At 46.1% G+C, this 14,114-nt stretch overlaps 1 protein-coding gene across 2 annotated transcripts in view; it reads left to right on the top strand.

Annotated features, from left to right (window-relative positions):
* Positions 1-14,114, top strand: part of CARNS1 (carnosine synthase 1) — a 32,831-nt gene that overhangs the window by 9,682 nt on the left and 9,035 nt on the right. For both annotated transcript variants that reach the window (XM_082211269.1, XM_082211270.1), the window contains exons 2-6: positions 2,536-2,555; positions 3,517-3,769; positions 4,079-4,168; positions 13,128-13,615; positions 13,889-14,090. In XM_082211269.1, coding sequence (XP_082067395.1) covers positions 2,550-2,555; positions 3,517-3,769; positions 4,079-4,168; positions 13,128-13,615; positions 13,889-14,090 — 1,039 coding nt within the window. In that variant the 5' untranslated portion in view covers positions 2,536-2,549. The remainder of the gene's footprint in view (positions 1-2,535; positions 2,556-3,516; positions 3,770-4,078; positions 4,169-13,127; positions 13,616-13,888; positions 14,091-14,114) is intronic.

A 14,114-nucleotide genomic window follows, 5' to 3' on the forward strand; every position in this document is an offset into this window, starting at 1 on the left:
GAAATAGGGAATTCAAATGGCTTCTGGAGACTTTAGTGTTTAGAAAAAAATGGAACTAATATCCAAGAAAGTGGCTTCATCAGATCATTTCAAGATGAAGCTCAAATTGTATATAGTAGCTGGGTTTTGTTTGAATGGTGATGTTGCCTCAAATGGGTGTGTCAGAGGAGCTTATCTAGAACCTCTGAGAGCCAGGAAACAAATGCAGGAATCCTGCCTTAAATATATTTGTCTTGTTGCTTGGTCCATAGCAGTATTGGTTGCTATCAACACATCCTTCCTACGAATCAGGGGAGAAAGTTACTCTGCCAGAATGACTTAGCCAGTGGTACGTTTCCCCTCATGGACCATTTGAAGATTGCTATGACGCTTATATATTGCTTAGTCGTACACATTTCTAAGGGTGCCATAGAATTCAAATTGTAATACAATAAAATGCAATATAAGAAATAAAATAGGCAATAAAAATACAATTAAAAAACAAAATAACTACATAATGTGGACATGCCTTGGACCACCTGAATGAAGCTCATGGGCCAGACAGTTACTCCAGAGGATGCAAGAAACACTGTGGCTTAACTAAAAGCATATATATCTATATATATCTACCTATCTATGTATTTTTGTGCTTATTGTTTTCTTATTGTTAGCCACATTGATTTCTTTTTGAAGCTAAAGGGGGATATATGCTCCTTAAACAAACAATGTGTAGCTACACAATGCCTTTGTGAGACAGGTTAGGCTTCTGTGCAAAGGCAGTCCTGGAGAGGGAGAAGCTGCAGCTGCTCAAACACCCTTGTCTTCAAAATTATTAAAGGCACAGGAACCTTGTAATATATTGAAGTTCTGGGTTGGTGCTACTGCCAGTTACCAGCAAGCATATAAAGGTGATGACTGTGTTTGTTGCACAAAAAGGACTAGATGACCTTGGCACCATGATGCAGTCTTGCAGGAAAGCATCGTGGAGGGTTAGAGGCCAAGATGAAACTTGCCTTTCTGTAATAATGTATTGCTGCTGCTGCTGATACACATTAGGGAAATGGAGAAACTCACATCAAGTTAACTTTCATTTGCATACTTCATTTGCAGAGCATTTGTGCGCAAGTACCGTACTTTTGCGTCTATAAGACGCCCTTATGTATAAGACACACACACCCGGTTTTGGGGGACTCAATTTTAAGAAAATGTGGGGAGATGGCCCAAAGTTGTTGAGCTTCTCCCCCCATGCAGCTGTGGGCAGGAAACACGCCCTAGATCGTTTCCCGCACGCAGCGGCATCCTGGGAAGTTGTGCTCCCGCCAACTGGCTGGCTTGTGGGCACACCGCTTCTCCCCCCCCCCATGCCACTATCTGTGTATTGGATGACCCCAGTTTTTTGACATGATATTTGAGTCAAAAAACATCATGTAATACATGGAAAAATACGGTATGTAGAGATGGGTAGGCAGTAAGGCACATTGAATTTTTCAAATTCCAAAAAATGAGGGGTGCTAAAAAGTTGTACCATGACATGGGAATTTAAAATATATTTTGGTTAAATTAATATAATTTATTTTTGTTTGCTAAGTAAAATGTGTGTTAAATTGCATATAAGTAATTAAAAATGATTGCCAAGTACTTGCAGTAAACCTGCCATGTTTACACCCCCCCCCCATTGTCCTTTCTGGCAGCTGGGCAGCCTTCTCTTGGGGACTGGGGCAATTGTTATCTAGTGGGACAGGAAAGCCACTGACAGACCAGATAAAATGGAGGCCTTGCATGAACCTTCTGAGCCAGCAGTAGTAGACCGAGGAGGAAGGGTGGGTGAGCATGTTAGTTTAATCCTAACCTCATCCCATGCCCCCTTAATCTTCTTGAATAACTGGGAATTTCACAGCTCACTGATCCCCAGGGCACTGCTCAGAAAACAGCCTGGCCTGTATACACAGAGCAGGGCACTTGCCTGGCACCAAAACACACCCAAAAGCCCAGCACAGAGCCCCAGGCACATACCAGCTGCAAGTGTTTTCTAACTGTCCTCTCTGTGCCAAGCTTCATTGTGGAATAGGGATGAGCACAACACTGTTTGATTGCTGTCAGTGCTGGTCAGCTGCAATCCTCAACACACTTACTAGGGAGTAAACCCTGTTGAATGCAGTGGAAGCATACATGGGGCTGCCTTGCTTAAAACTTACAGCCTTTGTTCTTCGATATGTGCACACGCAAGACAAAAATGGGCATTGAAAAATCATGTAACAGATTGTCAGTTCTTAAGTAATCTAATGTTCTCTTTTCAGTATGGGCTAAAGAAGCATGATTGATTTCAAGATGGCAAGTTAAAAGCCAGATATCCTCTTGGTCATGGGTGTAGTGAGGGCAGCAAATCAGGCAGTGTAGTTCCATTGTAGCGTCTCCCTGGCCCTTGCACCTTCACAGCCGAGCACAGTAAAGTGTGTCATTTCACCATTCATAACCCCGCTTGGAGATGGGATAGCCCTGGGTCACAAGCAGTACAAAAATATATTCACATATCTCATTTTTCTTCTTTCCTTGCAGCATCTTCACCTGGAATGATGGTGAGTCTAGCCTTTCTTTGGCTTTTGTCTCCTCACACCTTATATAGCTCCCATTTGGACCTTATGGTCCCTCTTTGGGGAAACTCAAAACAGCAGTAATTCGAAAATGCAGCATATCTGAATTACTGTTCTGTAACTCCCTGAGGATGAACCAGTAGAGAACAAAACACTTCGGTTCAATAGGCCTTTTTCTTGTCTACTCTGCTGGGGGTGTTTTTGGTTTTGTTTCCAGGTACTTGTTTGTAAGACCTGTTTTTGTTGAACTCCCTCTGTTCTGGCCAAAATATCCTCCTTTTTTTGTCTCTCATTGAGACATGTTTATTTTTGTAGTGGTTAAACAACATGAAGAAAAAAAACCTGTTAGGTGTAGTCTGGGCGACGCCAGAACTTGGCTAGTACCATCTTCCCTTTCTATGTGAAAATTCTTCAGTTCTCCCATGGGTTCCCAGCCTCTTTAGTTCTCCATGACACTGAGGATCAGCTACTCAACCAGCCAGTGCCACACTGCAGCAACAGACCCTTGGGCATTGTTGTTGTTAAAATGTCTATACCACCCTTCATCTGTGGATCATAGGGCAGTTTTCTCTCTCTCTCTCTAAATATAATGTAACATAATAGCAAATAGAAACAATAACCCCCACAGTTTAAAAGATCATAGATCAGTGATGGCCAAACCTGGCCCTCCAGCTGTTTAGGGACCACAACTCCCATCATCCCTAGCTAACAGGACCAGTGGTCAGGGATGATGGGAATTATAGTCGCAAAACAGCTGGAGGGCCGAGTTTGGCCATCACTGCTATATATAATTTAACTAGCCAAAGGCCTGGGAAAAGAGCAATGTTCTCCACTACTGGCAGGAATGATCTTCTCCCCATTCCTTTGGTGGGATCTATGCTGCGGCTAAGTTCCTTCTCCTTTTCCAGGCCTATTTTCCAACTCTTTGTCTTTCTCTTTTCTGCAGCTGTCTCTGGACCAGATCCACACAGAGCCACCTCCAACTCCCAAGGAACTGGATTGGGCAGAACAGGGGTTTCTACCACCCCTGAGCCCCTTGCGCTGTGCCTGGCGCCGGGATGTGCCTCTGGATTGCAAGATCAGCCCTGAGGATGCACAGGCCCGGGCCTGGACAGCTTACTACTATGACCTGCTGCAGTGCACTTTGCAGCAGGAGGGGCTCCCAGAGACAATTGACCACACAAAGGAGCCTCGAACAGGTGAGTCCTTCTTTGGCTGGATGGCTGCTGTTTCTCTCCTTTAACCTGGAATGTGTCAGAGCATCCGCATTAATTGTAGATGTGATAGATGGATCACATGATGGATCACATCACCATTTCCACCTCAGTGCTTCATCTGAATCCATCTGTAGAATGACTCTGGGATGTGGGCTGTGGCTAAGAGAGCAGAGTTAATTACCGTGATTCTATCTTCAAATCCCAGCATGTGGAGTTCATGGAGCTGGGACATTAGGATTCCGAGATCTAGTATGAGAATCAGGTTACCAACTCATTTCTTTTCTTTCCCAGGGTTTGGACCATCAGACATAACCATCTGTGTCTTGGGCTCTCCCACTTCATACTTGTCTGTGCTTCTGGAAGGTGGCAACCAGTGTCCTGGTGAGTTCCATCCTAATGCCATAGCCAAAAGCCTTAGGTCGTCTCTTTGCCTGGGCTCTGCTGGGTGACACATTCATCCTTACTCATGGCTGGTGAAGTACTGAGGAGTCCAGTGGTGTCCCACCTCACCTCACCCAGCAGGATCACTAGGTTAAAGCTCCCACAGGCAGTCAAGGAATTTCCAAAGCTTTGCCTCCCACTAAAGCATCTTGCCAGTAAGAGGCAACTAGCTTTATTCCCTTTCTCCTCAATAGAGGAACTGAGCAGTGCTTTCCTCTAGAGGCAAACCAGGAAATCTGGAGAGGGAAGGAGAGACGTGGCTGCCTTTTTGCTTCCTTGCCACACAGGCCCTTAAAATCCAATGGAGATGGTCTCCCAAGGTGATACCATTTAGCATTTTTGAAGGTCACTTTGGTGAGTCACACCCCATTTTTGTACATTCTCCTTAAGAGAAGGGGGCTGAATGTCATTATCTTTGGTAACCAGGAACCATTAAACTCTGAATTGGGGGGAAACTGTCTGTGAGGGGCTGCCTGAAGAGGTTGCTTGAATCCTCAAGTCTTGACTGGCTGCTGGCTGGGATACTTACTACTATTTTGTTTCTGAAACAGAAGCTGTGCAGCTTGAATTGTATTGAACCAGAGCTGCTTACCGTTTTGAGTTACCATACAGAGTTCCACCCCAGCTGGTGTCTGCAACTGAATTTATCCACTTCCTTTGGGGTTTATTCTTTTCTTTTAGCTTAAATTTCATCTTCAGGAACTTTTATCTCACTGGATTGCTTCACTTACCTGTATGCCAGCTGAAGGAACCTGGAATTAACTTTCATCACAGCAAGCAGTTGTTATATACCTGCTAGGGCTGGGCGACAACTGGTTTTCAATATTGCGATATGTCACCAGCTAAACATTGTGATATATCGATATATCATGATATCTGAAATAAGGAAATATACAGAGGCGAACAGAACAATGTCCTGGCAACTGCTACTACTTAAGGGTCTAAAACTGATAAATAATGATACTATCAATAACCTCATGGTCACTTTCAGCAGCAGGCAAGCCAAAATGCATCCAAATGACACTTGGTTTTGGGCTTGGCTACCAAATGGTGGTATTCAGGACAATCCAAAGTACGGCGATGAGTCATATTGAATACAAATAATCTGCTAGGTGGCGGCGGCAGCAGTCTGGCAGTGGCAGAATCAACAACGGGGGTCGGGGTGGGGAGCAGCGGCAGCCTCGTAGCAGGGGCACAATAATCAGCAGCCAGTGAAGCCTCGTTATGGCTGTGTGCAGGGGGTGGCAGAAGTGGCAGCAGCCTGCAAGGCCTTGTTATGGCGCTGGCAGTAGCGGCGGCCTGCAAGGCCATGTGGTGGCAGCAGAAGACAGTGGCAGAAGCAGAGGTGGCCTGCAAGGCCTTGCTGAGGTGGGCTGCCACACCTTCTGCCAACGCCTTCCACTACCTCCAGGAGGACTTGCAGGCCACGGTCACTTCTTGCCACCACGGTGAGACCTTGCAAGCCCCACCTCTTGTGTCGCTACGAGGCCTTGCAGGCTGCCACTGCTGTTGCCGCCACCTTCCATTGCTGTTGTAAGGCCTCACAGGTTGCCGCTACTGCTGTCACCTCCTGTCACTGCTGTGAGTCCCTGCAGGCCACCTCTGCTTCTGCTGCCAAATCCTGTCACCACTGCGAGGCCTCGCAGGCCAGTGACATTACTGCCACTACTTTCCGTCACTACCATGAATCCTCACAGTCCGCTGCCACTAGTGCCGTCACTATCACCACCGCAAGGCCTTGCAGTCCACTGCTGTTTATGCTGCTGCTGCAAGGTCTTGCAGGCTGCCACCCCTACTGCTGCCGTGTGTGTGTGTGTGTGTGTTTTGCTGTTGTGAGGCTGTCCTGTTCGCCTCTGTATAGTTCAATCCTTATTTTAGACATTGTGGTAGATTGCAATATTTAGCTGGTGATAACACTGCAACATTAAGCAGGTGATATTATGAGGTTTAGTTGGTGATATTGTGAGCTTTAGGCTGCTGAAAACATTTAGCTGGTGAGTTATCACAACGAAAACCAGGTATCGCCTAGCCCTTAAGCACATTGTGATTTGCGATATATTGCCAGCTCAAATATTATGAAACAATTATCACAATGTGCACTTCAAACCAGTTTTGGACAATATACCTGCCTAATTCTTCATGTTTTGTCAATTTATTATGGAAAAGTTGCATGTGTTTAACACAGTTATTCCCTCAAAACTGTACACTGGTTCAAACTGAGCGGCTACATTATGAAGGTACTTTAGGTCCCAATGATTGTGACAGACGAGCCATAATCATATGCAAATAGTGAACTGGGGTGTTGACTATGTAGCTGAAATAGAACTACTGAGAGATAAGAAGGGAGTGTCAGCATGTTCAGAGCAAGCCCAAGGTTTTGCTGAAATAGAAAGAGAAACTTCAGGGGAGGAAACCCTAAGGGGACAAAAAATGCAGTCAGCCCAGTGAGGACTCTGTATGCTCAGTAGCCCTTCTGAGTGTCTGGGTGTGGATAGGGTGGAAAACCAGAATGAGGAACCATGGAATGGAGTAGCTTGAAAGAAGGCCTGGCTGGTTGGCTGGCTGGAACACTGAACAGCAGCACTTCACACTGCAGCATTTTGTTGCAGGTCACAGTTGTATGTATTTTATTCATTTGATTGCAGTACTCTGGTTAAAAGGGACAGAAGTGGGGTTTTTTAAATAATAATAAAAAACATAACAGGAACTGAACTTTGCTCCCTCCCGTCAATAAGCTCTGTCCCTTCAAGCACATTTCTCTCCCCTTTGGCTCACTTGCAGCATATGAGCTGGGTTAGAAGGAAATAGTCTCAAACAATGGAGTAAAGCAAGTTAAGGGAAATGTTTTTGCTTTAAAAATAGACTTTCTTGATAGTTCAGGGAGACATCCGAATAAAATACCAGTGGATCTCTTGTCGCATCTAGTTTGGCTCAGACTGTGGACTCAAGCCTTAGAAATCAACAGTATATTATTTATACCCAACCTTATGCTGCCAACTGTCATCTATAATAAAGGGTTACAGTTTTAATATGTCATAACCTTTTGTTCAATACTGCCTATTTCACCAGAAGCATACTGAGGTCTGGAAAGTGTGTGTTTGCTTACACACACGTACACACAACCCACACACTGATGAAAAGGAGTCTTAAAAAGCAAGGCAAAGAAAATGGAAGAGACACAATACATTATCGGAAAGACAGTAGTAGTTTTTTTCAGAGGGATGAAGGTTGTTGCTTGAGATCTCCACTTAAGAGTATGTACACTTATCACAATTCTGCCACTGGTAAGCAAGTTTTATAGCAGTTTTGAAAACATTTATAGCAGTTTCAAAACAGTGGAACAAAAGAAATATATAGAAAGCGATTCTTCGCTCATATTCCTTTCGAACTTTTAAAATTGGTCTGATTCAGTCTCTGTTCTTGCTGCAACAAAGTGACATGGTTACTCTGCAGAGCCTGTAGTCTCTTGCTGCAGAAACAGCTGTGAGAACCATTGCAAAGTCTTACCACTCTCCCCCCAGCCACCCATCGAGTTTTATGTTCATCCCGGTAGCTCTCACACTCCACATAAGATTGGGGACTAACAGTCAAGCTCTAATGTCTTTACACTTTACATGTAATCACATCATTAGCATTCATGGAATTAATTAATTTAATACACATTTTAATAAATAAAAATACTATTTATACCTACCGTATTTTTTGCTCTATAAGACTCACTTTTTCCCTCCTAAAAAGTAAGGGGAAATGTGTGTGCGTCTTATGGAGCAAATGCAGGCTGTGCAGCTATCACAGAAGCCAGAACAGCAAGAGGAATTGCTGCTTTCACTGCGCAGCGATCCCTCTTGCTGTTCTGGCTTCTGAGATTCAGAATATTTTTTTTCTTGTTTTCCTCCTCCAAAAACTAGGTGCGCCCTGTGGTCTGGTGCGTCTTATACAGCGAAAAATACAGTAATTGTAGAAATAAAGAACATGACTATACAAAGACGTATCTACACGTTAGGCCCTTACCATTGCCAAAATTTTCTTGTTTCAACCACAGAGTTTATACAGGTGTAAATAACATTCTGTAGCCAAGGGATCGGTGCCCCTTTCCCAAGCTTCAATTTTATTTGGAACTATGGCATGTGGGGAAATGGTTAAATATTCTTTCCTCCTCCCCTGGCTGCATCTCCAGTCATGATTGCCTTCCCCCTCCTCAGTTGCTATTTAGGGTGGAAAATAAAATAAATGGGTATAAAGGCAGCACCATTTGGAAAAGGGAGGGTTGATTAAACTGATAAGAGTGGGTTCCTAGGGAGGGGAGATGGACCATAGAGAAGGAAATGGTTAGAGCACAATCTTTGGAGGCCATTACCAAACTGTAGGCTGGAAGAGCTGGATTATGGGTTACCTACGCCTGAGGAAACGGTGCAGCTGTTCCATTGTGAGAAAAAGTAATGGAAGCTGACTTTTTGATCAGTGGCATGCAAAAGCCTTATTAAAAACAAGTCAACTCTATGCTCAGCATAGAGGCAGTTCCAGAAGATGGGGAATTTGCAATCAGAATTCCTATACAAACAAAACAGGCAACTTGATAGATAAAAACAAACTATTGCTCTCTCAGCCTTATTGAAGTGACATGTGCACTGGATTGGATCTTTTCCCCCAACCCAGTGAAATCGGATTCAGTCATGACAAATTTTGATTTATATATCTGAGCCTGCAATATAATTATTGTATTTACAAGTACATTGTAACAGACCACTTCATTACAAACCCAGTGCCTGAAATTCATCAGAATGCTGTCTCTAGCTGCAATCCTGTCTCAACCAAGCTATCTGGCTGTGCATGCTTCTTAGAGACTCTCTTGGGCAGCTGCTGCACTGTATTCCTGGCATTCTTCCCGTCTCTTCTCAGAGGCCGAGACGGGCTGGTGGTAACCAGAGCTCATGTGGCAGCTGAGCTGCTCAGATTTCCTGCTGGCTAAAGTGCATATAGAAGAACAGGGCTGGAATAAACCAGAAGGTCAACTCTCCAACCTCCCACACCAAGGCACAATCCCTCCACCCTTCAGCCTCCCATAGGGCTTGGCAACTCTTTGTTCGGATCAGTGAATGCTCTGGCACCATTTCTGCTGGGATTCCGAGGGCTAATTCACACTTTAAAAGTGCCGGATTCTCAATGGCAGAATACACATGCAACATTGGGTTCTGGGAAAGGATCAGGTACCATTTCTGTGTTCAGGGCATGGAAATCCAGCCTCTAAAATGCACACAATCTGCTTGCAATTAAGACACCATCATATTTTTATGTTGCTGTTTAAACTAGAATTGTGTGTGTGTGTGTGTGTGTGTGTGTGAGAGAGAGAGAGAGAGAGAGAGAGAGAGAGAGAGAGAGAGATCGTTCAAAAGGTGACCTCTGTATTTTGAAGCCAGACTGGACAGCTCCCAGTTGCAGGGAAAATTAAAGGTGTGGCTTGAGAGCAGGGCGTATCCAAATAATGCCCCCCTCCTTTTTTATGTTCTGAAAGTGCTGTGGTTTCCTAGAGCTAATAACTAGCCCAACCTATGAGCACTTGTAGAACTGAAATTATTCAGTCTCTTTCCCAGCTGACAGAGTGGCTTCTGTGGCCTCGTAGCTTTCAATCATCTATCTGCTAAGGTGGCAAGGAAATGAGTCTTAATAATAGAAAGGTCTGCACCCGAAAGTCTTTTGGTCCTGCAGTCCAGCTTGATGTCCAGAGCCCTCCATGGTCACTGTGTGATGAGAGGGCTCCTTCCTACTTTACCTCCACTTCTCCCTGTGTGTCTTAATTCCATGTGGTTTGATTCTCCCAAGTATTGTCATGGTATGGGAACCTGGTGACCTCTGTACAAAGACAAGGTCTTTTGTGCTGCCCGACACATATATGTTTAGAAATAGATTTGCCCAGCATAGCCGCTAATTTTGGTACCAGCTAAAATAGCCGTTCCCAACATGGCTGGTGAATCTCAAGCGTAAGTGTGCGACACAGGTGGGAATATCTTTTTCATTCTCTAGTGCAGTTGTTGCCCCGACTGTTAGGGGAGGGTTCTGCATGTGCTGCTTCCCTACAGCAGCAGAGTATGAGGAAAGGGTCCGTCCCCCCCCCCCCCCGTTTAGGTCTTCTGACAGACTACAGTACATGTACAAAGAAAGTAGGGTTGCATATGCTGTCCCCATTCAGCCTCTGTGTGTTACGCTGACGGTACAGCTTCTACAAATGCCGATCATACACACAGCTCCCTCCCTGCAACTATCAGGAATCCTGAGGTTCCACATGATCAGTTTGGGAGACTGAGAGTAGGGACTGCCCTTTGGAAGGCTGTAGCTCAGTGGCTAGAACATCTGCTTTGCATGATCCCTGAACCCACGTTGAATCCCCAGCATCTTCAGGTAGGGCTGGGAATGTCCCCTGTCTGAATCCTAAAGAGCTATTGGCAGTCAGTGTTGTGACAATTTTGAGTTAGATGTAACAGTGGCCTGGCTTGGTATAAAGCTACTTCCTGTGTTCCATCTGAAAATGACCAACGTCTAGAGGTAAAGTGAGGGCTGCATGCCTCTCACAGTGCTGCTGGCAAAGTGGAAAAGGGCAAAGTTTCCCTAAGGCCACATTCACACCATACATTTAAAGCACTATGATACCACTTTAAATAGTCATGGCTTGCTTCCCCCAAAGAATTTTGGGAGGTGTCATTTGCTAAGGCCCTTAGGCATGGCCAAACTTGGCCCTCCAACTGTTTTGGGACTACAGTTCCCATCATCCCTGACCACTGGTCCTGTTAGCTAGGGATGATGGGAGTTGTAGTCCCAAAACACTTGGAGGGCCATGTTTGGCCATGCCTAGCTAAGGGTGCTGAGGGTTGTTAGGATGCCCCACTCCCCTCCCAGAGTGGTTAAACTATAGATCCCTCTTCACAGGGAACTCTGGCACTGTAGCTCTGGGAGGGGAATGGGTTCTCTTCTCAAAATCCATAACAAACTACAGCTCCCAGAATTCTTTTGGGGAAGCCACTTCTGAGTAACATGGCATCAAAATGCTTCAAATGTATGGTGTGAATGCGGCCTAAGAGAATTAAGAACTCTGCATCCCTTTAAATTGGATTAGGTATGAGGGACAGTGGATATGCCTCAGGTTACTGCTGCCCGAGGTGAGACATTTCTGAAGGATGGAGCAGCTGCGTTACTGCAAGGCACTTCATTGGAGGTGAAGTGGCTTATAGTGCTGCTGTGTGAGGGAAGGTTTTTTCCTCTTTGCCTCCCCGCTGCCAGAGTATGAGAATTTGGTTACAAAACTGGAGGATTTTGAAACTCTGTCTTAATGGACCAAAACTGATAATCTGACAGCTCAGTTCCAGGTATGGCTGGCTTAGAAGATAAGACGTGCTTCTCCCCGCCCCCAGTGCTGTGGGTTAACACACACATAGTATCTCAGTAAGGGAGAGCGTGATGGTGAAGAGTTTCTCTTAGTTTACTTTTACTTTGCATGATGAATATCTTTTCTGTGGGTCAAAGGAAATGCCTCACCCTTCCATCTGTTGCCATGGAACTGGAGGTAAACAAAAGGGTGTGGGTTTAGTTTCAGATAGCCAATGCATAAAATGAGAAACCAAAACAAAAGAAGCACATACACACACATACATACACACACACACACACAGGCAATAACCTTCAACTTTGTAAAGTAATGCATTTATAGTTGAAGGTTTTGTCTTATCTTCTATATTTTGGGCATGCTCCCCTCCTCAACTTTGGATTGAATACCACATTACTTACTAGTTTCGGATGGGGGGGGGAACCCCTGAAAGATTAAAATGCATTAAAGATTTAAAATATTAAAATTGGGTTGTGTTCCAGAGAGGGTGACCAGAATGGTGAAGGCTGGTGGAGAAGGCTGGGTGTATTTTACCTGGAGAAGATTAAGGGGAGACATGATAGCAGTTTTCAAATACCTGGAGGGCTGTCACACAGAAGACTGAGTAGACATGTTCTCTGTTGCTCCAGAGGGTGGAAATTGCAAGGAAGCAGATTTCAGCTAAGCATTAGGAGACATGTCCTGATGCAGTAAAAGCTGTTGGGACAGTGGAGCAAACTTGTCTTAGGAGATGGTGGACTCTTTCTTCACTGGAGGTATTTAAGCAGAGGTGGGACAGCCATCGGTCAGACTCTTCAGTGGGGTGCACTAGAAGTCCTCCAAGTTCCCTGCCAAGTCTGTGGTTCTAGAGCAGGACTGGGCAATCTCTGGCCCTCCAGAGGGTTGCTGGGACTTCAAATCCCATCACTCCCAGTCTGCATTGCTAACAGAGGTGATGGGCGTTGTACTTCAGCAACATCTGGAGAGCCACTGGTTCCCCCATGCCTATTCTAGAGGGTAAAATTTGACTTGTCACCTCGGTAAGCCCTAAAAGCACTGGCATTATGAACAGACCAGTTTTGCTAATGTGATATAAATGGAGCATTAGTGCCACTGGCTACTGATGGGGAGGAAATGTAGAAGAGGTGCTAATGATGTCACAACAGATGATTCCATTTCCTTTCCCCTGTTCAATCTCTCTCCATTCATAGGTGACTTATGGGAAAGCGTGACAGAGTAACACTTTCCAGAAAGCCAGAATAAGATATACTCCCGCTTAGTTGGCTCCAAGGCAGTTGTTGGGGCAGATAATCAGGGTGTTGACTGCACTGAGAGCATGTAAGGCGCCAAGTCTCCCAGCTGCTGCTGATTACTCTGACGCGACTGTCGCGCAGGCTGCCACATTTTGGCAACCCCTCCCAGAACCTTGAGCAGGGGAGAGATTTTTGCCACCCTGGTCCAGCTCAGGGCACGTTTCTCTGCTGTGTGAGTCTTATCTTGCACACGCTCATGGGCTGGGTTTGCTCTCTGCCTTCTCCTCCCCAGGTAACATGCTGCTCTGCCTGTCGCCAGCCTGGCTCTCCAAGGCACCATCAGAATCCCACCCGGGAGAGTCGTCCTTGCTGGTCTTCAAGGCCGTGACCTTTGAACTTGGCGGCCGCACAACCCTGGAAGAGTTTGCACCCCCGCGCCGTGTCACCTACTTCACTGGCTGCTTTGGGCCCTGCAAGGTGCAGGGCCAGTCGGCAGCAGAACTGGCCCGAGACCTCGACTGCCCCACGGGGGGCTCAGGAGAGCTAGCTCGGCTGCTGGAGGACAAGCTCCTGACCCGCCAGCTGATGGACCAGCAGGCATGCGTGGCTGTGCCCCCCACCCTGGCCTTCACCTTCAAGCGCCCGCTGCCTCTGCGAAGTGTGACAGAGGAGCAGCGTGTCCGCATGGTGGAGCTGAGCGGCCGTGAGGGGCAGGACAACCTGCTGCAGGAGGAAATAGCAGCCTTCCTGCAGAGTGGCGCCATGGAGTCCTATAGCCAGGTGAGGAGCCCTGAACCTCAGATGGAAAGCTACAAACAGGAGGTTTGGAAAGGTGCGTTATTATATGGCAAGAGCAGTGCACTTCCTGTATCCGGGACAGGGGTTGCCAACTGATGGCCCTCCCATCAGCCCCAACTAGCATGGCCATTGGTCAGGGCTGGTGCAACTTGCAGTAAAGCAACATGTGGAGGGCCTCAGGTTCCTCACTCCTGGAATTTGAGCCAAGATAATCCTCTGAGCCTAAGTGTTTGTCTCTATTGTTCTTCCTTATAGGTGGTGGTAAAACCATCAGGCTGGCGCTGGAACGGAGCCCAAGCTGTGTCATTCCATGCTAAGTCAGAACAGGGATGCGTCCTTCAAGCTGTCCTCACGCTGCTGGAGACCCTGGAAGAGGAAGAGAGCATTTTGCTGGAGGCCTTCATTCCCACTGCTCATGTGGTCCGGCCTGGCCCTCCTGACACGAACGGCTCCCCATGTAAGGGATATATTTTCATCCCTT

The sequence above is a fragment of the Podarcis vaucheri genome, assembly GCF_965113315.1.
Source record: "Podarcis vaucheri genome assembly, chromosome: 1".
In the NCBI taxonomy this organism is placed as follows: domain Eukaryota; kingdom Metazoa; phylum Chordata; class Lepidosauria; order Squamata; family Lacertidae; genus Podarcis; species Podarcis vaucheri.